The 23,245-nt window shown below is 41.3% G+C and overlaps 1 protein-coding gene across 1 annotated transcript in view; it reads left to right on the top strand.

Annotated features, from left to right (window-relative positions):
* Positions 1-19,028, top strand: part of LOC117219017 (synaptotagmin-10) — a 93,042-nt gene extending 74,014 nt beyond the window's left edge. Inside the window, exons 2-10 of the mRNA XM_033467846.2 lie at positions 1,342-1,604; positions 2,746-2,892; positions 3,659-3,790; positions 11,153-11,307; positions 12,653-12,821; positions 12,916-13,036; positions 14,408-14,579; positions 14,691-14,891; positions 16,072-19,028. Coding sequence (XP_033323737.1) covers positions 1,342-1,604; positions 2,746-2,892; positions 3,659-3,790; positions 11,153-11,307; positions 12,653-12,821; positions 12,916-13,036; positions 14,408-14,579; positions 14,691-14,891; positions 16,072-16,075 — 1,364 coding nt within the window. The 3' untranslated portion in view covers positions 16,076-19,028. The remainder of the gene's footprint in view (positions 1-1,341; positions 1,605-2,745; positions 2,893-3,658; positions 3,791-11,152; positions 11,308-12,652; positions 12,822-12,915; positions 13,037-14,407; positions 14,580-14,690; positions 14,892-16,071) is intronic.
* Positions 19,029-23,245: the final 4,217 nt, after the last annotated feature.

A 23,245-nucleotide genomic window follows, 5' to 3' on the forward strand; every position in this document is an offset into this window, starting at 1 on the left:
GTAATTACTGAAACGATGCCGAGGATGCCGGTCCCCGGGGGCGCGGAATTGAAATCGGCACGCGGAGAGGCGTCGACCGCGCGCGGATTGTTCGGTCAGGGGAACGGGGAATGACTAATGAACCATCTTCGGCCGTCGGGGACCCGTCTTATTTGCATTATCCGCGGCGGCCGGTGTATTATTGCGCGATCCCGCCGCCGACGGAAAGAAGTTCCCGTCATTAAGGACGCGGTTAATAGACGGCGCGGGACGACGTCGGCACAGCCTCGCGACGGTGATAGGCGTCGTTGTCCCCGAGGATCCGCGCAGCCCGGCTTTCTCTTTCGTCGTAGGCAGCCGCACAATGCGGAGTGCGCCGCGCGCAATTAGTCATTGAGGCGTGCGTGAAGCGCGCGTTACTCTTCATTTGCATCGTCCTCGCGCGGCCCTCGTTGCGCAAGCTCCTCGTCTACGAGCTTTGCTAGAACCGGCCGGCGAACGTTGCGCCAATAAATGAGTCAGCCGACGTCGCGCGTACTCCTTAACGTCGGCTTAAAAGGCGCGGACAATAGGAATATTCTCTTTCGCTTTTTCGACCGGCGACGAGGAAACCCGCCTTTCCGAGGGCGAAGATGGGTGTCCCAGTTGCGACAGACCGGATCCCGGATCCTCGAACGTTTTCCGGTGGCCTCGATGGCTCCTGGGAGCAAAATGTTCTTAAGATGTTCTTCGGTAGTTTGCTAACTGACCGGGCAAGGTATTCCAGGTGGCTCGCGACGATTTGTTTGATCGTGTAATTTTTTGATCATGGTCAGAGTTGGGTGAAGCGTTTTATTCCCTTTGTACAGTAATGTCTCTCTCTCTCTCTCTCTCTCTCTCTCTCTCTCTCTCTCTCTCTCTCTCTCTCTCTCTCTCTCTAATTGGCGCTCAATTAGAGCTCAATTTTTATTATATTAGACTATTATATTTTTATTGTATTAGACTATTATATTTTTATTGTATTATATTCTTATATTTTTATTATATTATACTATTATATTATTATATTTTTATTATATTATATTATATATTTTTGTACAATATGTATAGTTTTGTAAAAATTGATAATTGGAAAATTCAAAGATTAGCATAAATTAAAAGATAAATCACTTATTTATTAGTGCTATTGAGGAAAGCACATTTTCCGAAGCATTGCCATCGTTGTTCGGCACTGTAAGGCTCAAGGATCAAAAGGGTTTTCGAAGATAGCCGCGGCTAAGCGAAGAATATATATTTTCTCGCCCCGTAAAATTCTCACGCTGATTCCTTTTTTCCCCTAACGTGTCAGAAGCGATGTTAAAGGCATGCGAATTCTGTTCGCAGAAGAATGGACGGAAACATTCTCGTATCAACTGATGATAGGCAGCGGAGTCACGTTGATGGTTTTGTTACTGCTGGCTGCCGTGAGCTTCCAGTGCTCATCTAGCTGGCGATGGATGACATGGGTGAGGTCGTACATGAAGGAGGACGACGGTGAGAACGACTTGTCCCAGCAAAACGCCATACGCATCAGTCACTCCTTACCGGATCTCCAGTCTGAACCCATCACTCACGAATACGTCCAAGAACAGAAGGATAACAAGAAGGTACACCATGAATAGATCCCGTTTACAAAGGAGCTTCGTTCCATTACCCAGAAGGTCCCATTTACAAGCTCCAACTTGTTCGCCGATTTGTATCGAAGCACGTTGATGAATTTTTATATAAGATTTTATCTCCTAAGAACTTATCTTGAGTTTTAGTTGATGCAATATTCTATTAATCCTTTGCACTCGGATGTCGCCGATACGACGACAGAATGTATTCGTATCTCTTTTTAATTATTAGTAAATGTATTCGCGTACCTCTTTTTAATTATGTGGCATCTCTTTTTAATTATTATTTCCCTTAATATTGTAAGGTGATCACGTAAAACGCGTAATTAAAAAGACAAAATTTTTTATTTATCAGTTCCTATACAATTTTCGAGCAGCATAATGATTTTTCTTGCAATTCGACTCAACGTTTGCGAATGTCAATGTTTGCAAAATCTGTTCCGAGGGCAAAGAGTTAACCCTTGCAGTTACTTATGCAAAAAATACCGAACCAGGTTGACGCAGTTTTGTGAAGTTTTAGCGAAAACGTAGGACATAACATTTTACAATACACCGATTAAATTGCTTAAAAATGATATATCGTTCTCAGTATTTTTCATAATCATAGAAAGTTAATAATATAATTTCGTCTGTCGTAAAAAACTTCCCTATTTTTCCGTCGCAAAATATGCAGACCAAATGCAAATGCAGTAAATTCTCTCCAATTGTCCCTCAGCTTGTGGACAAAAATGGACAATTTGGGAAAAGGAGATACGATTATTCCAGCCTCATGGCTCGTTTTATTTATTAGTTGACAATTAGCCGTCTATAAAAACGAGGCGCACAGCTCGAATAATCGCATCTGCTCTTCCCAAATTGTCCATTTTTGTTTCCAAATTAAGCGTCAATTAGGAAGAAGTTACTACATACTGTTCCGAAAATCTTTCGCTGTCGCTTCCATTGAATAAACAACGAACAAACAACTCTGTCTCGGTCTTTGGAGATCGGAGACAAACAAACGAAATTTTGAGATGCGTGGAAAACCGTCGCTCGTTAAACGTTTGGCGACGGAACCGCAAGACCAACCGCCTCCGCGCGAGGGTTCTTAAATGTCGAAGTTAGGCAAACGTACGAAACCATGACTTTTGCATAGGTGCTGCGCCAGACAACTTTACCCATTGTCCCGATGAGGCACCAGAGCTTCCAGAGACAGCTTTCCCACCGACTCGACCTGCCGAATATCAAGTTCAGCATCTGCAACCTGGAGAATCGCAGCGATTCCAGCCTCGGATTGATCAAGGTACGCACAGTCACTTTCTTTCCCCTTTAATTCGCTTCTTTAATTAATTTCGGTGATACAGAAGCTTCGCAATTTTTGGTAGATTTATTTATTTGATTTACTCATTTGGTAGACTAGAATTTGCTAGAAATGCTAGAAGCAACGACGCATTTATTTAAATATTTAGCATGTATAGACAGATATTCTTCACTCGCTATCAATGCCTGTCAACATCATTAAATGGCTCATGAATATATATATTTACGAAAATTTTGTAAGTTTTTATAGAAATATTTTTTTATATTTTTTTATAATTGTATATAGATGTATACTTTTTGCAATAAGCGTATACAAGGGAATCGAACTCGTAAATAAATTAAATTAGATCGAATTAAATTAAGTTGAATTAAATTAAAACGAATTAAAATGAATTAAAATGAATCGAAGTAAATGAAAATATGTTTTAAAAAAATTCGAATAAATTAAATTAAATTAAATTAAATTGAATTTGTTATGTATACAAAAACGAAAATAAATGTCCCAGTGATCCGTCATAAAGCAAGCGGCATGCTGTTCCAATTGAGTAAAGAGAACTGGGTCTATTGGTTCGATTAGCTTCGTCCCAAATAAGCGATTGTTCAAATAACCGGAGACCGCAGCGCGCGGCCGAATATGTCGGACGAATTTTCCCCCCTAAATTTGCTGCCGGGAAATCTCGTGGCCCCGGCCAGAACGAAACAGAATAACGTATTTAGCTCGCTGAAGTTTTAATTATTCGCGATTGCAGCCGGAACTTTACAAAAAGGAGCTGCAGAGGCAGGAGAGCGCGGAAAGCTCCAGCACCACGGAGATGGAGTACGCGGGCAAGCTGCATTTCTCTCTGCTCTACGACAAAGAGATCGAGGGATTGGTCGTTAAAGTGAGTTCCATAATTTTCTTAATAGATGCCCGCCGGTTTGCCGGGAATCGGCCTCGCCGAGCTAACCGAAGCGGTGGAGCCCCGATTCGACTCAAAGGGAATATTTGATTTCGCGAAAGTAATAGAAATTAGCGGCGCAATTAAAGCGTCCGAAGAAGTTCCAGAAATATTTCACGACCGTTATAACCCCTCGGGATTCGAATTATTGTTACGGGACCGGTATTGTTGCCGCGATAAAATCCAAAGGAATTTTCAAAATTCAAAGGAAAAGAAACCGATTCAAGCGCGATCAAAATTTCTTTGTCGAGATTGCTCTCTTTTCGCGTAGTCGCGACGTTATTCGGAGTACAGAAAAATTCTCCCTAATTGACGCTCAGATTGTGCACAAAAATGGACAATTTGGGAAGAGGAGATACGATTATTCGAGCCTTGCAACTAGTCTTTATAATTGTTGGCAATCGATGACTGTAAAAACGAGCCGCAAAAGCTCGAATAATCGTATCTCCTCTTCCCAAATTGTGTACAATTGTTGTACATTTTTGTACACAATCTGAGCGTCAATTAGGGACAATTTACCGTATACCAATTCCGAGGATACAAGATATAGCATCCGCGGACCATCCAGGGTCGCGAGTTTTTCTTACAAGCGACGCACGTAACGCGAAATCAACGCGGGACGCGCAGAGGCGGCGATGAATTCTTCCCACGCAAACGATGACCGACTTTCGCGTTCCAGTTTCGTCCGTCTGCTCAGAATTATATCGGACCCGGTTTATGATATACTCGATCGCGTGCGACTGCATTGACAAGGTCCTGGATATATGTCTCAAGGCTGCGCCGCGGCCATCGGGCCAGGATTTTTCCGGAGCCGCGAACAAGCGAAACCGTTCGGCTGGCCGGGCGCGGCTCTCGATCGATAGATCTCGTACACGCGTCCCGCTGAAAGTATACCAGGATCGTTCAGAGAGGTCGGAAGAAATTTTTCTTCCGAGGAAAGAGTTAGTCTGCGATCGAATTGTCTGACAGGTTTAATTAGTCAATCCCACGTGTACTATTGGGTTGGCAACTAAGTAATTGCCGATTTCGCGGTTATAGATATCTCTCACTCCCATTTTTATGATATCCGTAAATGTTATATTATAAAATTATTATTATTATTATTATGTTATTTTTTATTATCCGTGAATGTTAGCAACTGGACAAATTGAATGCAGCGGTCAAGGAAAAGCGACCAGAATTGGGCGATCGTAAAGGTGTCATTTTCCAGCAGGACAATGCTAGGCCGCACACGTCTTTGTCCACTCGGCAAAAATTGATGGATATTGGTTGGGAATTGATGTTACACCCACCATATAGCCCTGATCTCGCGCCATCGGATTACCACTTATTTCGATCCCTGGACAACTCCCTTCGTGGCAAAACTTTTAACGATGATGACGCTGTAAAATCTCACTTAACTCAGCTTTTGGCCGAAAAGGATCAGACTTTCTACGAGCGTGGAATTTTCAAGTTGTCGGAGAGATGGCAAAAGGTCGTCGAACAAAATGGAAAATACATTACAGATTAAAGTTACATAAACCAGAAACGTGATTTGGGATCTATAAACGATCAATTTTTTATTCTCTAAGAGAATGTCGTTCGTTTCATGCATTTTTAAGTGATTCCGAAATGTACATATTATTCTCGCGTTTAAATGTTTTGTACGAACTGAAATTTTCTATGGAGTCTCGCGGAATATAAAACAGGGTCTGACCATGACCGCGGTATCCGCTTGAAATTACATGCGCATATTTTATCATCAAAGAGATTTTACATTATTCAGAAAGCGTGGTTCCGTTATTGTCACCTTCGCGGCTTTTCCGGAGGGCAGACAGGTGCAGCACCCGGTCGGCTTTTTGCGCAATTAAATATCCGTTCATTGTATTAACGAACCGTAAAACCGATTCATTTAACGTTACGAACAAGACAATGCGGAAATTCATAAATATCGAATGCAAAATACGATTGCGCTCAATGGAAATACAATTCCCATTTAATATCGCCTGCTTTGGACTTTAGCGTGACATTTTTCTGCCGCGTACTGCATGGAAACCGTGTTTCGGTAACGAACCTGTCGCGCACAGTTTTTATTTTGTGAAAATTGGAACGAGGTAATAAATTCATTTTTCAAACGCGACGAAGCGGTTTCCTCGGATTTAAACAAAGCAAAATTAGCGTCGACGTTGGATAACGTACATCTGTCTCGTGACATGGGAGTTTACGCAGCAACGCGCGAAGATCCTCTGTCTGTCTGTAAAGCAAGAAGCCCTCTCGGTCTGATCATTCGAAGCATAATCTACTTAAATCGAGCGTCGTCTGTCTCGGTAATCCCTGCCACTTCGAGCAAAAAAAGCAGATTACCGGCAACGTCTTAGAAAAACGAAGCGAGACAACGATACCAATCTGTCAGTCCACTAAATATTGGGTTGGCAACTAAGTAATTGCCGATTTGTTCAATGAAATAAAAAATTTTTTTTACTTGGAACGAAGTTTAATCTGTAATGTATTTTCCACTTTGTTCGACGACCTTTTGCCATCTCTCTGACAACTTGAAAATTCCACGCTCGTAGAAAGTCTGATCCTCTTCGGCCAAAAACTGAGTTGAGTGAGATTTTACAGCGTCATCATCGTTAAAAATTTTACCACGAAGGGAGTTGTCCAGGGATCGAAATAAGTGGTGATCCGATGGCGCGAGATCAGGGCTATATGGTGGGTGTAACATCGATTCCCAACCAATATCCATGAATTTTTGCCGAGTGGACAAAGACGTGTGCGGCCTAGCATTGTCCTGCTGGAAAATGACACCTTTACGATCGACCAATTCTGGTCGCTTTTCCTTGACCGCTGCATTCAATTTGTCCAGTTGCCAACATTCACGGATAATAAAAAATAACATAATAATAATAATAATTTTATAATATAACATTTACGGATATCATAAAAATAGGAGTGAGAGACATCTATAACTGAAATCGGCAATTACTTAGTTGCCAACCCAGTACATAACAGTATTGACAAAAATAAGAAAACAATTGATAATATTTCTGTATATCTAATATTACAATCAATAATTATTATAAATAATACAATAAATCATTGTAATAAACAATGTAATAGCATCTAATATTTCTGTTCGAATAACCACGAGACAAATTTGCAAAGCGACGCTCTCTTCTCGATAATCACGATCCACTTCGAATCATTAATCGACGCCGGTATCCTAGTTCGCGCGATCCAGCGCCTCTGAAAGTCTAATTTAACCCGGCCGACGACGCGAACGAGTTATCAGCACCGTCATGCTCCTCGAATCATTTGATAAATGATGAAACCGAGCATGACGTCGCGCTCGCCGCCGTTTCCGAGCATCGTCGGCTAACGGTGGCACCGCTGGAAAGCGTTCCCGCGAACGCGTTTTCGCGCGGGCAAATTCCGCGCGGCGGTACCGCTCTCGCCGGCTAATTGCGCGGCCGTCCTATTTAGTCCGCGTTATTGGATAACGATAATGAAGTGTAGAGCCGGTGGGCAGGTGCGCGTCCGCGGCTTCCGTTCGATTACGATTCCGCCGGCGATTAGGCAATATCGATGCTGATGTGTTATTCTTGCGGCGGGACGCGATATCGCGGCCGGATTGAATTTTGTTGTAAATAGGACGCGGGACCCACGTGTGCCGCGGCACAGAAAATATGACATGCGTGCGTGCATCTGGCTCATTCATAAATCTAACCGAGGACGGAGATAAAGAAACGCGGCCGTTCGCCGCGACCCACGCGGCCAGGAATTTATCTCCCGTGACCGTGCGATTATGGTAATACCCGCGAATCAAGTGCTGTTCGAAATCGCCGAGAAAACCGTCTAGGACTCCGTCGGGTTCGCCCGGTTTTTAAAACCACTCGACCTACGAGCGTCCAGTGGAACTTCAATGCGGCCGCGTTTCTGCATTCGTTTGTCTCTGCTGACATAAAATGCTTTTCTTCGAATCTTCTTTTTTAATTACGCGTGTTTTGTTTGAATTTGTTTGTGAATTCTGCGCTCGTACCGAAAGGGTTAATTAAGAGTTCACGGAACGCGCTAACTCGGAGCGGTATATTTAGACACGGCTTCCTTCGTCTAAAGGCAATATTAATATCCTGACGCACTTTTATATCTACAAAATGTAAAATAAGATCGATCGAAAGCTTTTTCCAAGAAGTGCCGGGTTATATATAACTGTTAACGACTCCGCGTAAGTTACATTGTTCTCGTCGTTGCTCTCCGCGCTCTTAACCCTTTCGCTACGGGCGGGTTCTCCACCGCGGTACTTCCGCTGAACGGAGCGCCGTGACATCACTGCACGCTACGCGACGCCGATCGTCAGCGGGAGTACCGCGGCGGAGAACCCAAGCTGCTTGAATGTTTCCGTACGAAAAAATTTCTCTCCAAAGGGTATTTATAAATAAAGGGTATTCCAGGGTATTTATAACGTCTTAGCATGCGCTCTTTAATTTACAGTATGAGAGGAAATAAAACATTATGCAATATAATGCATCTTATGGAAGGCCACTATAGTGGCCTATAGTACCTCAGTGGCATCTTATGAAAGGCCACTATAGTGGCCCGTAGTACCTCAGTGGCATCATACGAAAGGCCACTATAGTGGCCCGTAGTACCTCAGTGACATCTTATGGAGGGCCACTATAGTGATCCGTAGTACCTCAGTGGCACCAAATGGAAAGCCACTATAGTGGTCCGTAGTACCTCAGTGGCATCATATGGAAAGCCACTATAGTGGTCCGTAGTACCTCGGTGGAATCTTATGGAGGGCCACTATAGTGGTCCATAGTACCTCGGTGGCATCTTATGGAGGGCCACTATAGTGGCCCATAGTACCTCAGTGGCATCTTATGAAAGGCCACTATAGTGGCCCGTAGTACCTCAGTGGCATCATACGAAAGGCCACTATAGTGGCCCGTGGTACCTCAGTGACATCTTATGGAGGGCCACTATAGTGATCTGTAGTACCTCAGTGGCACCAAATGGAAAGCCACTATAGTGGTCCGTAGTACCTCAGTGGCATCATATGGAAAGCCACTATAGTGGCCCATAGTACCTCAGTGGTATCTTATGGAAGGCCACTATAGTGGCCCATAGTACCTCAGTGGTATCTTATGGAAGGCCACTATAGTGGCCCGTAGTACCTCGGTGACATCTTATAGAGGGCCACTATAGTGGCCCGTAGTACCTCAGTGGCATCTTATGGAGGGCCACTATAGTGGCCCGTAGTAGCGAAAGGGTTAATCACCTTTCCTTTTGTTCGCGTACGTGTTGCACACGTTGCGCCGAGGAGTCATTAAAAGCGGATACCGCGGTCCCGCTTCCTCGCGGAGGAGGCTCGCCGGTCGAATTACTTTAAAAGTAATATTCAACGCGTCGCCGTACTTCCCGCTTTCTCGGAACGAGCACGCCGGCTTTAAAACGACGGTGGTCCGCGTTACGATCCGCTTGCGCGCGCGCCGGAGTTTCTGCTCTTTCGAGCTGGCTGCGAGAGATGCTGGAATTCTCAATTTATACGTCTCTCCGGTAATCCCCGGGGGGAAAAAAGCAGCGGTAATCGTTGAACAATTATCGCGAGAGACTACCTTTTATTTACCTCTGCCCCGACAACACTTTTTTGGAACTTCCTCGGAGCGAGTAAGCTGCCTCCCCTTGAAGATTCATGGCGAATTAAATATTGAGAATATTCATCTTGCTTTGGTATAACGCGGGTGGAAGTTTAATTAACAGGAGAATTCATTTATCATTCACCCCTCCCGGCTTCGTCTTAAAGATTGCGCGCTGAAAGATTCAGCGACTTTGATTAAATTCACGTTGAATGTGAAACGGTCGACAGAATTCGGTGAATATTTACTTTCGTAGCTCTGTTCTTTCTTGCCGAATTTTCTCATAAACGGCTGTACTTTTGATCTTAGGAAGAAAGATCGGCGGAGGACGAAAGCTTTTGCTACTTTCTGACAGAACGAAAGGTGAAATTTAAAGGAACTGTAAAATGTATGGAGCGATTAGGATGATTTTTAGGAATATTGCAGGAGACGAGATTGCCGCCACTTCGACTCCGCTCGTATTTTTAAAACGCTGGGAAGAATAAACAAATTTTTGTTCTCTCTTTTTTAGCTCTCTAAATCTCAGATTTATTCGCTGCATAGTAAAATGAATGTACTTAATCATAAATCTTAAATAGTAATTCATGTGTTATTTATACATTCACATTACATGTTTAACCCCAAACTGTGCACACTCGAGTTAATTCGAGCAGTGTTGTATTTTATTCTGCTATAATTTTTCACACTCGAATATAATCGAGAATTGAAATTAACAATGTGAAAGCAAATAAAAAAAATCATTTTATTGATATTTATCATTTACATGGGATTGTAAGCTATAACACTTATTTATTCAAGAATAAAATATAGCCTTTTTCCGTGGAACAAAAGCGCAGTATATCAATAATTTTCCACCAGAAGAAAAGTTGAATCAGGGGCGGTAACAAATGGAAACCTTTGAGGATGTGGATTTGGTTGGATATATTGCTTATCTATTCTCTATATTATATATATATATATCTATATATATATAATATAATATAATATATGATATATAATATAATATTATATTATATTATATTATATTATATTATATTATATTATATTATATTATATTATATTATATTATATTATATTATATTATATTATATTATATTATATTATATTATATTATATTATATTATAATATGTTATATTATATTATATTATATTATATTATATTATATTATATTATATTATATTATATTATATTATATTATATTATATTATATTATATTATATTATATTATATTATATTATATTATATTATATTATATTATATTATATTATATTATATTATATCTATCTCTATATTATATTGCTTATCTACTTCCAATTTTTGTATGTTCTTAATTTTTTTGCCAAAATAATATTCTAAATTGTTTTCTTACATATAAAAAAGAATTGATATTTTTGGCCGGTTTCTTTAAAAAAAACTGTGCGTTAAGGGTTTAATAATAAACAGATTTCGGGCAAAGCCGTCGAGGTAAACAATTTACCAAGAATTCTGTCGATTCGCGTTCACCGTACCGAAATCATTAATCAACAGTTCGAAGAAACGTGTTTTCACCGATTGCCTTTGAGTCGTTATAAAAGATTCTAATATTTGATGTTCGCGTTATTAAGATTTCCCTCTCCCACCTGATTGCATTTCTGGATATCTGGCATGTGTCTACATATATATTTCGTTTCGTCCTGTCGATGTCAGGTTCTAGATGCTCGAGAACTACCGGTGAAAGATGTGTCGGGCAGCAGCGATCCTTACGTAAAGATATACCTGTTGCCGGACAGAAAGAAGAAGTATCAGACGAAGGTGCATCGAAAGAATCTGAACCCGGTGTTCAACGAGACGTTCATCTTCAGGTGATTAAAGTGCATCCGACAATCTACGTAGAAACCCTTCGCGCGAGCATTAGCACGATCCTGGCTGAGCATCTCGGTATTGACAGCCAGGAGATTGCAGATGATAATAGTAACCGAGCTGCAGATCCGTATGCGAACTGACATTTGCGGAGAAAAATGTTCGGCGATATCAGAGATACGACTTTTCACGGGATTCGTACATTAATTAGTCTCCGGGACAGCTTGGAGAACCGAAAGTTTAATTATCTTTGCTTATTCGATAAAAATTGAATGTTAACCAGTTAGCTGCGGCGCGCCTCTTTTTTAGACGAAAAGAGCAAAAGGCGAAAGCAAACACAGAATAAGTGTCGCTGTTTAGATATTGCATCGAAAAGACGGTTTCATTTTATAAAGTTAACAATTTTATTATAGTAATATTTACTTAGTCATTTGGAAATCAAATACTTGTAAAAGTTAACAATTCAAACAGCTGCTGTAAAATGGTATTTGCAAAGCAAGGAATATCGTGACTCTTTTCTAATCATATTTTCATAACAATGTACAGTAATGTCTCTCTAACTGACGCTCAGATTGTCCACAAAAATGGACAATTTGAGAAAAGGAGCCTTGCGAATTCGAGCCTTGCGACTCGTTTTTATAGTTACCGATTTTCAACAATTATAAAAACGAGCTGCAAAGCTCAAATAATCGGATCTCCTCTTCCCTAACTGTCCATTTTTGCGCAGAATCTCGGCGCCAGTTAGGGAGAATTTACTGTACTTGGAATTACAAAAAAATAAAAATCTCTCGTTTTTAGATTGTCCACAAAAATGGACAATTTGAGAAAAGGAGCCTAGCGACTCGTTTTCATAATTACCGATTTTCAACAATTATAAAAACAAGCTGCAAGGCTCAACTAATCGGATCTCCTCTTCCCTAACTGTCCATTTTTGCGCAGAATCTCGACACCAGTTAGGGAGAATTTACTGTACTTGGAATTACAAAAAAATAAAAATCTCTCGTTTTTAGATTGTCCACAAAAATGGACAATTTGAGAAAAGGAGATACGATTATTCGACCCTTGCAGCTCGTTTTTATAGTTACGAATTGTCAAGGTTACATCAAGGGTCGAATAAACGTATCTCCTCTTCCCAAATCGTCCATCTTTGTGCAGAATCCGAGCGTCACTAAGAGAGACATTACTGTACTGCCACTTGTCCGCGTCGCGTATACTCGTCGAACGCACGGCTAACCGGTTAAACGAATCAGCGGACGATCGTGATTTCCACTTTGCGAACATTTTCGAAATATTGCACGCGAGCGATCTGCGGCTCGACGATAATTCACTATCGAAATCTGTCGCCAGCGTATCGTACGATGAACTGCGGGAACGATACCTCCAATTCTCGGTGTACGATTTCGATCGCTTCTCGCGGCACGATCTGATTGGACAAGTAGTGTTCAAAGGATTGTTAGAGTGCACCGATCTGTCCCAAGAGATCGAGTACATGATGGACATCATGTGCGCCATGCAGGTAAATTCGTTGTTTTTAGAAACCGTGATCATATTCCCTATGAAATTCGTCTTCGTATTAATCTCGACCCAACGGTCGCGGCTGCGATTTTTAGGACAAAGTGGATTTGGGAGAGCTGATGCTGTCGCTCTGCTATCTACCGACGGCGGGACGGCTAACGGTGACCGTCATCAAGGCTAGGAACCTGAAAGCCATGGACATAACAGGATTATCCGGTAAATTGATCTCGATTGTTTCGTAGAATCTTCTCGCGGGAAGATTGCGCAACGCCTTACGCAATGCCCGCGTTCGCGTAGAACGTAACACCGTGACGTTTTTCATTTAAACGCGCCGCCGTCCCCCTCCCCCCCCCGTTCGTGATTACTTTGACACAATACGCTTTGCACAGCGTCCGATGTAAGACCGGGAACGGTTGTGCAAAGGCAAATAACGCGTGCACGCCGACTGCGAGAAACAAGAACACGGTGGTTAGGTAAACTGGCCGAGCAGCATTCGCAATCGCCTAATTCGATTCACTTAATCTGAGCACCGGTGAAGGCTTCCTGCCGCAGACGTCCAGTTGCTCTAACGCTACTTCGCGTGATTGAAACTCGTCATCGATTTGGACGCGTTACGTGCACCCAGTCGATCGTTCCTTCGAACCCGTGATTCGCAGTTGAGGATTTCTTACAGACAAATTACTTAAAAGATTCGTTTAAAGTTTCATAGGTGTAAACTTTTCTGGCTTAATTTTGTAAGCGACGTCGGAGGTATTAACCCTTTGCACTCGAGTGGCGACTCTGGGGCGCCGCTAAAATTGTCGCATCGCGTTCCGAGATCATGTTAAAAGTGTAACTGTTGCACGAGTCGCCGCAAGACTCAATTTCATATGCACGAAGTTCACTAATATGGAATTTTATTCGCATAAAATGGAAATACTGTAAATTAGAAAAATTATTTTACATTCACTGTTAAAATGGCTTCGAGCGCAAAGGGTCAATCCCCAACAGTTCAGTGTAACTTTCACAAGTGACGCACAGGCATATCAGGTTTCTCAGCCAAATTTAATTTTTAGCAACAGCGAAGTAAAAGTGCTCTGTTATTTCCCCCTCGTAATCGGAAACCTTATGCACACTGTAATTTTCAACATTCGCTCGGCGCGCCGCAACAAATGTTTGTTCTTAAATTGCGAACTCCACGTTAATTTACACCTCGATCTTGATATTCGACGCTTTCGAGTTGTATAAATTTTATGGCGTATTAAATCAGTGCATTTGTGCACAGCAAAGCGAGCAAAATTTCAGCTCACTTGCATTCTTGCAATTTACTAAATTTCGGGAAACTAAATGAACGTTATACAATAAATAAATATATTATATATATTATTATATTATTATATTATATTATATTATATTATATTATATTATATTATATTATATTATATTATATTATATTATATTATATTATATTATATTATATTATATTATATTATATTATATTATATTATATTATATTATATTATATTGTATTGTATTGTATTGTATTATATTATATTATATTATATTATATTACATTATATTATATATAAATATAAAAATAAATTCCAGATCCGTACGTGAAGGTGTACCTGCTCTGCCAGGGCAAGAGGATAAAGAAGAAGAAGACTTCGGTGAAGAAGAACACGTTGTTCCCGTCGTACAATGAGGCTCTCGTGTTCGACGTGCCCGAGGAGAACATAGAGGACGTCAGTCTAATAGTAAAAGTGGTCGATTATGACAGGTGAGTGACGGAAAACCGAAAGGAGACGTGTTTCTCCGGCGATTTAAGCGCACGCGATGCGCCCGCGATCGCTGCTCGATCACGAACCCTGCTATTCAATCTTCTTTCCAGGATTGGCTCGAACGAATTAATGGGTTGCACAGCGATTGGCTCCAGCTTCATTGGAATCGGACGTGATCATTGGCTGGAGATGCTGGACAATCCGAGGCAGCCCGTCGCGCAATGGTATCCTCTGCTGGAGACAGTCGCTGGCCACATCCCGTCTGTGAACTCGGAACCGCTTCCGATGAGTCTGAGCTGCTTAAATAAAAGGTGAGTCGGCGAACTTCCAACACGCCTACTCATTCTCCCAACGTTATTCCGATCTGAAATCTGTCGAGTCGGTCAAATGATCTCGTTGCCTGTTGAAAAAGTTACAGATAAATTTCGCTATTTTTATTCGAGGTTTTCAAAATATAGGCATCGACCATTTTCAGTTGTTAGCTGTTTTAACCCTTTGCACTCGAAGCTGTTTTAACTTCAATACTAAGATATTTCTTCCGATGTTGTATTATTTTTCTATTGTTTGCATGTGAAAATCAGTTTACTCGCTCGTACGATAACTACACTTTTTACAGTTCTTTCGATATTACAGTTAATTATGTATTTAATAGATAATTGTATATATAAATATTATATAGCCATTTTTAGCGGCGCCTCAGACTCGCCATTCGAGTGCAAAGGGTTAATAGCTTACATGAATATTTATGTAGTACGTATTTAAATAATATTTAAATACGTATTTATATAGATATACATTTAAATATGCATAAATAATAATAAATAATATTATAGATAATATGTATAAATTATAATATACATTTAAATAAAAAAATACATATGCATTTATATAAATATACATTTAGATACACATTTATATAAATATACATTTAAATACACGCTTATATAAATATACATTTAAATACACGTTTATATAAATATACATTTAAATACACGCTTATATAAATATACATTTAAATACACGTTTATATAAATATACATTTAAATACAAATTCATATAAATGCATATTTAAATGATAATAAAGAATCCATTATGGTTTGAAAAGAAAAGAAGCTCAAAATTGTATAATTAGAGAAAAAGGAAAATGGTTTTGAAAGAAGCGACGTTTAAAATATTACAACTGGACTGCGGATTTTATGCTTTTATGGCAAAAATGAGTAGCTGAAATACAAAAGTTCGAACACGTGAGAAGAATTTAATATTATCGTGTAACCCCGTTTCCAACTTATCAAAATTATTAAATAAAGCAACTCATTTTCAGTTGATTTCTGGTCCTCGCAATCGTTTCGTAAAATTTATATTTTCCACGAAGATCCGCCGGCTAGTTACAACTTGGTCCGAATTTCTTCCACGTTTCAATCCGTAGCAATTAAACGCAAGTCGAACAAAGTTCTCCAAAAAACCGCTTAACATCTGTGGCTTTTTTTTCAGATGAAGACAGCGCGTCCAGAGTAAGGTTTGCGGAGAATCGCAATTATTGTCGGACGTCGGCTTGGGCGTTGTTTCCTTCTGTCGTCATTTAATGCACACCGCTTGACTGATTTAAGTACAATTTCTATCTAAAAAAAAAAAGAAAAAACAAAAAACAAGGGCTCCGGAGAAACAAGCAAAAAATCCACAAAACAACAACCCTATAAGAAAACAAAAAGCGAAAAAATAAACACTCTGTGCTTTGGATTATAATCATGTGGCGAGCGTGGAATAGTAAACGACTAGTAGATTGTAGTAGAATGTTTGTAAAAGCGGTAGTTTAAGGGAGAAACGATGATAGCCGAGGTTGCTCAAAACTATATCACGATGGTGGAGCGTTTCGAAGGACGATGGGAACCATGGAAAACAGTAAAGAAACTAGTCAGAAAGGAGGAGAGTGAGCGAGAGAAAGGAAGAAGTTAAGAGAGAAAGAAATAAAGCGAGAAAGAGAAAAAAACAAAGAAAGAATGCAGGATCGAAAGAAAGAAAGAAAGAAAGAAAGAAAAAAAGGAAGAAATAAAGAAAGAAATACAAAAGAGCAAGAGAAGGAGAAATAAAGATAGAATAGTTTTATTTTTTGAAGATGAATCCAGGCTGGCCCTGCATATTCACCCATGCGCGAAAAGATGAATCGTCTGCCGACTATACTCATATTTTATCAGTGCGAGCGAGCGAGAGAGAGAGAATGAGAATGTGAGAAAGAGAGAGAGAGAGAGAGAATGAGAGAAAGACATGCGAATTCAATAGATAGATGATAGCGAGTGAATCGATTTTTACGCGACCCATGTAGCGCAGCAGGAAACCGTTTGCTCTTCGACAGCTGTTGGTCGGCGAATTGTCTGTAAATTGCGAGGAAGCTATTACGCGAAACTTTGCTTCCCGATCGGACGAAGCGAGACACAATGGCAGGTGTCGACACTGATCCGAACGGATCCGTCGAGGTCCGTACGGAGCAGAAATTATCGTTACTTTCTAAAAAAAATAATTGTCGTGCCGGAAACAAAAGGGGGAAAGAAATCATTTCGAACGTGTGCGCAACCTTCGATTCAAAATTGTTTCGCTCGGTGAACGAATAATACTTTTTGTTCAACGTGCACCGGAAGGCGGAGCACGTTGCTTTACGATAATTGTACAAATATTGGAATCGACGAGCACAGAGCAACGACGTCGATCACGGCGAAGGGCTCTGGCGCGGCGAACCCAAACTATACGTGAAACATAATGTAGTTGCCTATCACTTGCTGTAGAGTATCGTATTTACCGTTAATGTGTACCGTGTACGTACGATAATTGCTTCGAATGTGCCGAATGTCCTCCGAGGATCTCGCGGCGGGTCTCTCTTCTTTCGCGCTTTCGGCAACACAGCTCTGATCACCACCGCGCCTGCGACTAAACAACACCGCGAAGAGAACGTTCTGACGACAATAAGCCCCGCGTAAACCAGACGAATCCTTCTCTAGACTCGTAATAGCAATATTCCTAACGGTAGCGCTGCATCGGCGAGATGTTCCGCAGAGACCAAGTCGAAATGCCGGACAGACGTTTACTAATTCACGCTCCCCCTCAGCCACGCTCGCGCAAATGTTCTTGTTCACCGCCGATACGTGTTTAATTACAAAGCTCGTCGGAGGGCACCGTTTGTGATAAAGCGCGCACGATGACCCGGGATTCGCTCCGCGGACTCGAATCGCGTGCACTTTAATCGCTCGATCGATCGTTTCGAAGAATTCTGCAGAAATTTTCAACGAATTCGTTTCGACGAGCATCGTTCGAGCTTCTTGATTCGACGAGGTCTTTCAAAGATATTCTCGATGATCTTCTTTCTTTTCTTCGAGTCTTCTGTCGTTAGACCGCGGATTTTGTGCATTTGCCGCAAAAAATTGGCGAGTAAAATACGGAACGCCAAAGACATAACGTAAGAATCTCGTGTTTCGTTTCTCGCAAATTTTTCATTTATTGCAACTGTTCGAAGAACTTGTTTAACTTTGTGTTTAACTATTGTTCTGTAGAATCGACGTGGACTATCTGTTATCTACAGGGTGTTCCATAAATGTCTCGTAATCCGGAAGTAGAAGATTCCTGGGGTCATCCGAAGTAACTTTTTCCTTAGCGAAAATGCAATCCGCGGCTTTGTTCGCGAGTTATTCGCGAAAAACAGTGACCAATGCAAGACGAGATCGGTTGGCGCGAGGCGGCCGAGCCAATGAGCGGAGCCGAGCTTCGTGCGCTGGGCCGACTGACGCAGCGACAGCGATCGCGAGGGCGGAGCGTCAGCCGTACGCGATCTCTCATTGGTCAGCGGTTTTCGTTAATAACTCGTAAACGAAGCCGCGGATTGCATTTTCGCTAAGGAAAAAGTTGCTTCAAATCACCTCAGGAATCTTCCAATTCCAAATTACGAGACATTTTTCGGACACCCTATATCAAATTAATACTTTGATGAAACTGGGATATTGGGAAACTCGGGACACGGTGAGTGAATTTCAAACGGAAAATTAGTGGGTCGAAGACGTTTATTTCTGATAAATTCGAGATACAGCGTTTTCGTCGAGTGACGCGGATCCGTGGAGCCGGGTCAACGCGAGTGCGAACCGTAGTTTTCAGAGGACAACATGCATGACACCTGATCGTGTACACTAAGCGCTGCCCATGAGTGGGACCCTTTGCGAGTCTTTTCTCAATTTACAAGGCGTTCGACGGAAACGCGCCGCAGTGGAACTGACGGAAATAACAGTTGGAGAAGGTTCCTAAGTTTCGTAGATTGCGGTGAACGCAATGAAGAAGAGAATCAGCGCGATCCACACGAAGCATGTACGATATCCATTCACCTACCGGTGATACAAGTATGTTTAAGGAACGAGGACGACGGATGTGTAATAGAAGTAAGGAAGAATATAAAATAAACCAGCATAATTGTACCTTTTCGATCGATCATTCGAGGTAAGCGACTCTATCGGCAACCGTGGAATTGGTTCAAGCGAGAAGCTAATTCTTTCATCAGTTCGTTATAACATATTAAAATCGTCTCGACGCATCTTCGAGTAGAAGAATTTTCGTTCTTCTCGAGACTGCCTTTGTTCTAATTAATTGGCAATTCGATGCAGTGAATTTTCCCCAATTTTCCTTTGGTTTGCAAACAAAAATGGACAATTTGGAGAGAGATACGATTATTCGCGGCTCATTGTCAACAATTATAAAAAAGAGGTGCTAGGCTCGAATAATCGTCCTCTTCCCAAATTGTCTATTTTCGTTTATAAGCTGAAAATATTAGGGAGAGTTCGCTGTATTTCTTATTAATTGATGCGTGTAATGACAACTCTCTAAGTTTTTGATACAGAAATTATATTATATTATATATATATTTTTATATTTATATATATATTATATAATATATAATATAATATAAATAATATATAATATATATATTATTATAATTAATAATATAATATATATATATATATATATATATATATATATATATATATATGTATATATTATAATATTAATTATACTATATTTAATCTAATAAAAATTAGATTGTTACGATTACGTAATTACGACAACGCGATAGAACGATCGTAAGATGGACGCAGTTGCGGATAGGGACGTTCACCTTGCAATTAGTCGACGGCATTCTGTTCAGTTGCCACGCAATCGGAGACCTGAATTTGTACCGCGAGATACCGATTGTATTAGTATCCATCGCGTGTGTGGGCGTCTCTGGACAGTGGATGGAGGGAGGACATCGAACAGAGTGAACAATACCTAAAAGCGAGAATTCGAGAAGCTCGACAGGCGAAACGATCGTTCGCGATACCGGCGTATAACGAAATCGTTTCGCTTATAAACGCACGTATGGCAATGACTGAATTGATTGCACGTTCGCAACAAGTATTATGGACAGTTTTTTCATCGACACGCTGGTCGAAAGTATACCCGACCCGTATCAATAGATAGATTAGAGAAACGATAACGAGCAAATCTCACCCGGTGACACGGCGGTGGTGACGACACTCTCTTAAACGTAGCGAAATGATGACAAATGTGCCAAGGTACGCGCAAGTAGCGTTTAGGCGTTTAGCATAGACAAAACGTAGCCGCAGACGATCGTACGCTTCCAGTAGTTCATTCAAACGTATATACGTACATATTGTAGGTACATATACACGCGTATAATATACGGGCATATATACTATATATATAGATATATATACATATATATTTGTATCCTCGTATACGAAAACAAGCAACAGTCAATTTGGTCATGGCTGCCCGCCGCTCTCAATATGGTTGTAAACTCCGTGATCTCGCGGAATCACTTCTCATCTATTGCTCCAGTGATGCCCATGTGAACCGCATCAGAGGAACAAGACAGAGAATATATAACAGTATTTTTCGTACAAGCGAAACATTCTACTACAGACTGAGCTTACTCCAGTAACTTCCGTGCGACGAACCGGTGCATCGTTTCACTTACTGTATCGTAGCCGTTTCGATCAGCTATACATACGTCGGGTCGAAGAACAAAATTCATTATCTCGGCCTCGCAGCCGAAGATCGAAGTATGACAACTATGGAGGGCGACTATTTTCTTTTTCAGGAATTTGTGGACAACGAGGACCAAGTTCGGTTCGGTCGATCGACAATTCCCTCCCCCGGATCTATTTTCGATCGTTTGCTCTATAATCGTTTCGATTTATTCGTCGATGCTGGATTTATTCGGTAAACATGATTTCGCGTCAGTTGCGAACGTTAATCGCTGATCGGATTACTTTATCGCTGAATCGCGTCTCTGCTGATACCGCGAGGATCTGTGATAGGTTTCAGCCGCAACTATAAACGCGTGTTTCGGTAGCCTGTAATTCAGCGATGGCGAACCTTTTTGAGAAGCGGGTCGAATTTTGTTCATTATTTTCTTTTTAGTACTAGCTTGGTAGTGCTAGCTTTTTTAATACTGGTCACTGAGTCAGTGGCGTCATTTGGAAAAGGCGTCATTTGACATAACCTTTACATAACCTTTTTGAGAAGTGGCTCGAATTTTGTTCATTATTTTTTTTTTAGTACTAGCTTGGTAGTGCTAGCTTTTTTAGTACTGGTCACTGAGTCAGTGGCGTCATTTGGAAAAGGCGTCATTTGACATAACCTTGACATGACCTTTTTGAGAAGTGGGTCGAATTTTGTTCATTACTTTTTTTTAGTACTAGCTTGGTAGTGCTAGCTTTTTTAATACTGGTCACTGAGTCAGTGGCGTCATTTGGAAAAGGCGTCATTTGACATAACCTTTACATAACCTTTTTGAGAAGTGGCTCGAATTTTGTTCATTATTTTTTTTTTAGTACTAGCTTGGTAGTGCTAGCTTTTTTAGTACTGGTCACTGAGTCAGTGGCGTCATTTGGAAAAGACGTCATTTGACATAACCTTTACATAACCTTTTTGAGAAGTGGCTCGAATTTTGTTCATTATTTTTTTTTTAGTACTAGCTTTGTGGTACTAGCTTTTTTAGTACTGGTCACTGAGTCAGTGACGTAATTTGGAAAAGGTGAGGGGAGGATGGTTAACCAGTTAAGCGTGTTTGATGTGGCAGAATTTTGTGTCATGACGATTGTATCCGTCATTCGTAAAATTTTCTTACAATTTGATATTTAAATTGTAATTCTGGCGAAAACTAAATTATATTCGTAAATTTCAATATGTTCAAAATGTTCAGAGGTCGAGACGAAATGAAACAAAACAAATGAAAATTATAAATAATTTCAGTTGCATTCATAACTTCCCGAGAGCTAACTCGTAATCGTCGTCGCTTGAATATCGCGACACACACCGGTGGGCGCTTTGCAAAGAGATCGCCACAGTTAACTGGTTAAAAGCTACTTTGTCGGGTTCTCCTAATTGTCCGTTCTCTCTTTTATGATATAAATAAATAAGTTTTTATAAGAAACAACGCGTGGGTCATTTAGAAAGCCTGTACACAAGTCAGTGTCTGACCCGCGGATCATAGGTTCGCCATCGCCGCTCTAATTGCTGATTTCTCGTAACGAAAGGCTTCGACCTCTATAAAATACTATAATAAACAATAGAAAGTTCTTCGACCCGATGATGGCAGCGTTTTTCTACTCGCAGGAGTTGCCTTGTGTATATTTAGAGCAGCGATGCTAGATCGCGCGAACGAAGTATCGGACGCCGATGATTTCGACGATTTTGGATACTAAGAGAGAGAGAGAGAGAGAGAGAGAGAGAGAGAGGAGCGCGAGAGAGAGAGCGCAAGAGAGAGAGAAAGAGCGCAAGAGAGAGAGAAAGAGCGCAAGAGAGACGAGCGCGAGAAAGATAGAACGCGAGAGAGAGAAAGCGCAAGAGAGAGAGTGAGAGCGAGAGTGAGAGATAGCGAGAGAGAGAGAGAGAGCGCAAGAGAGAGAGAGTGAGAGAGAGCGCGAGAGAGAAGAGCGCGAGAAAGATAGAACGCGAGAGAGAGAGAGCGCAAGAGAGAGAGTGAGAGCGAGAGTGAGAGAGCGCGAGAGAGAGAGAGCGCGCAAGAGAGAGAGAGTGAGAGAGAGAGCGCGAGAGAGAAGAGCGCGAGAGAGAGAGTGAGAGAGAAAAGCGCGAGAGAGAACGCGAGAGAGAGAGCGCGAGAGAGAAAGAAAGAAAGAGAAAGAGAGAGGGAGAGAGAAAAAAGAAAGAAAGAGAAAGACAGAGAGAGAAAGAAAGAAAGAGAAAGAGAGAGAGAGAGAAAGAAAGAGAGAGGCGTTTAGTCGATGCTAGAAGAAGACACTCGATGTACCTAGGAAACTCGTGAAACTCTGTCCCACACTTATCGATGTACCGTTTCATTGGACCTGTCAGGTTTTGTATCCGTTCCCATGTAACCCTTAATGTGCGTAGCGTCGATGTTCACGCGTTGTTTTTGTACGTCAGCGGCGACACGCGGATGGCGTTGACCACGCGTATCGTTTCGATCCTAACGAGCGACGATCTGCGGCATCCTTTGACGCAGCCGTCGTTGCCGATCTCAACGACGAACAATAATGTCTGTGTACGTGCACACATATCAGAACCGTTTGCGTGAGAACACATTGAGTTGTCGTTGTACAGGGTGTCGCGGGACAGCGAGTCCGCGGATCGCAGAAGACGATTCTACCAG

This window comes from Megalopta genalis, chromosome 4, assembly GCF_051020955.1.
Source record: "Megalopta genalis isolate 19385.01 chromosome 4, iyMegGena1_principal, whole genome shotgun sequence".
NCBI lineage: Eukaryota > Metazoa > Arthropoda > Insecta > Hymenoptera > Halictidae > Megalopta > Megalopta genalis.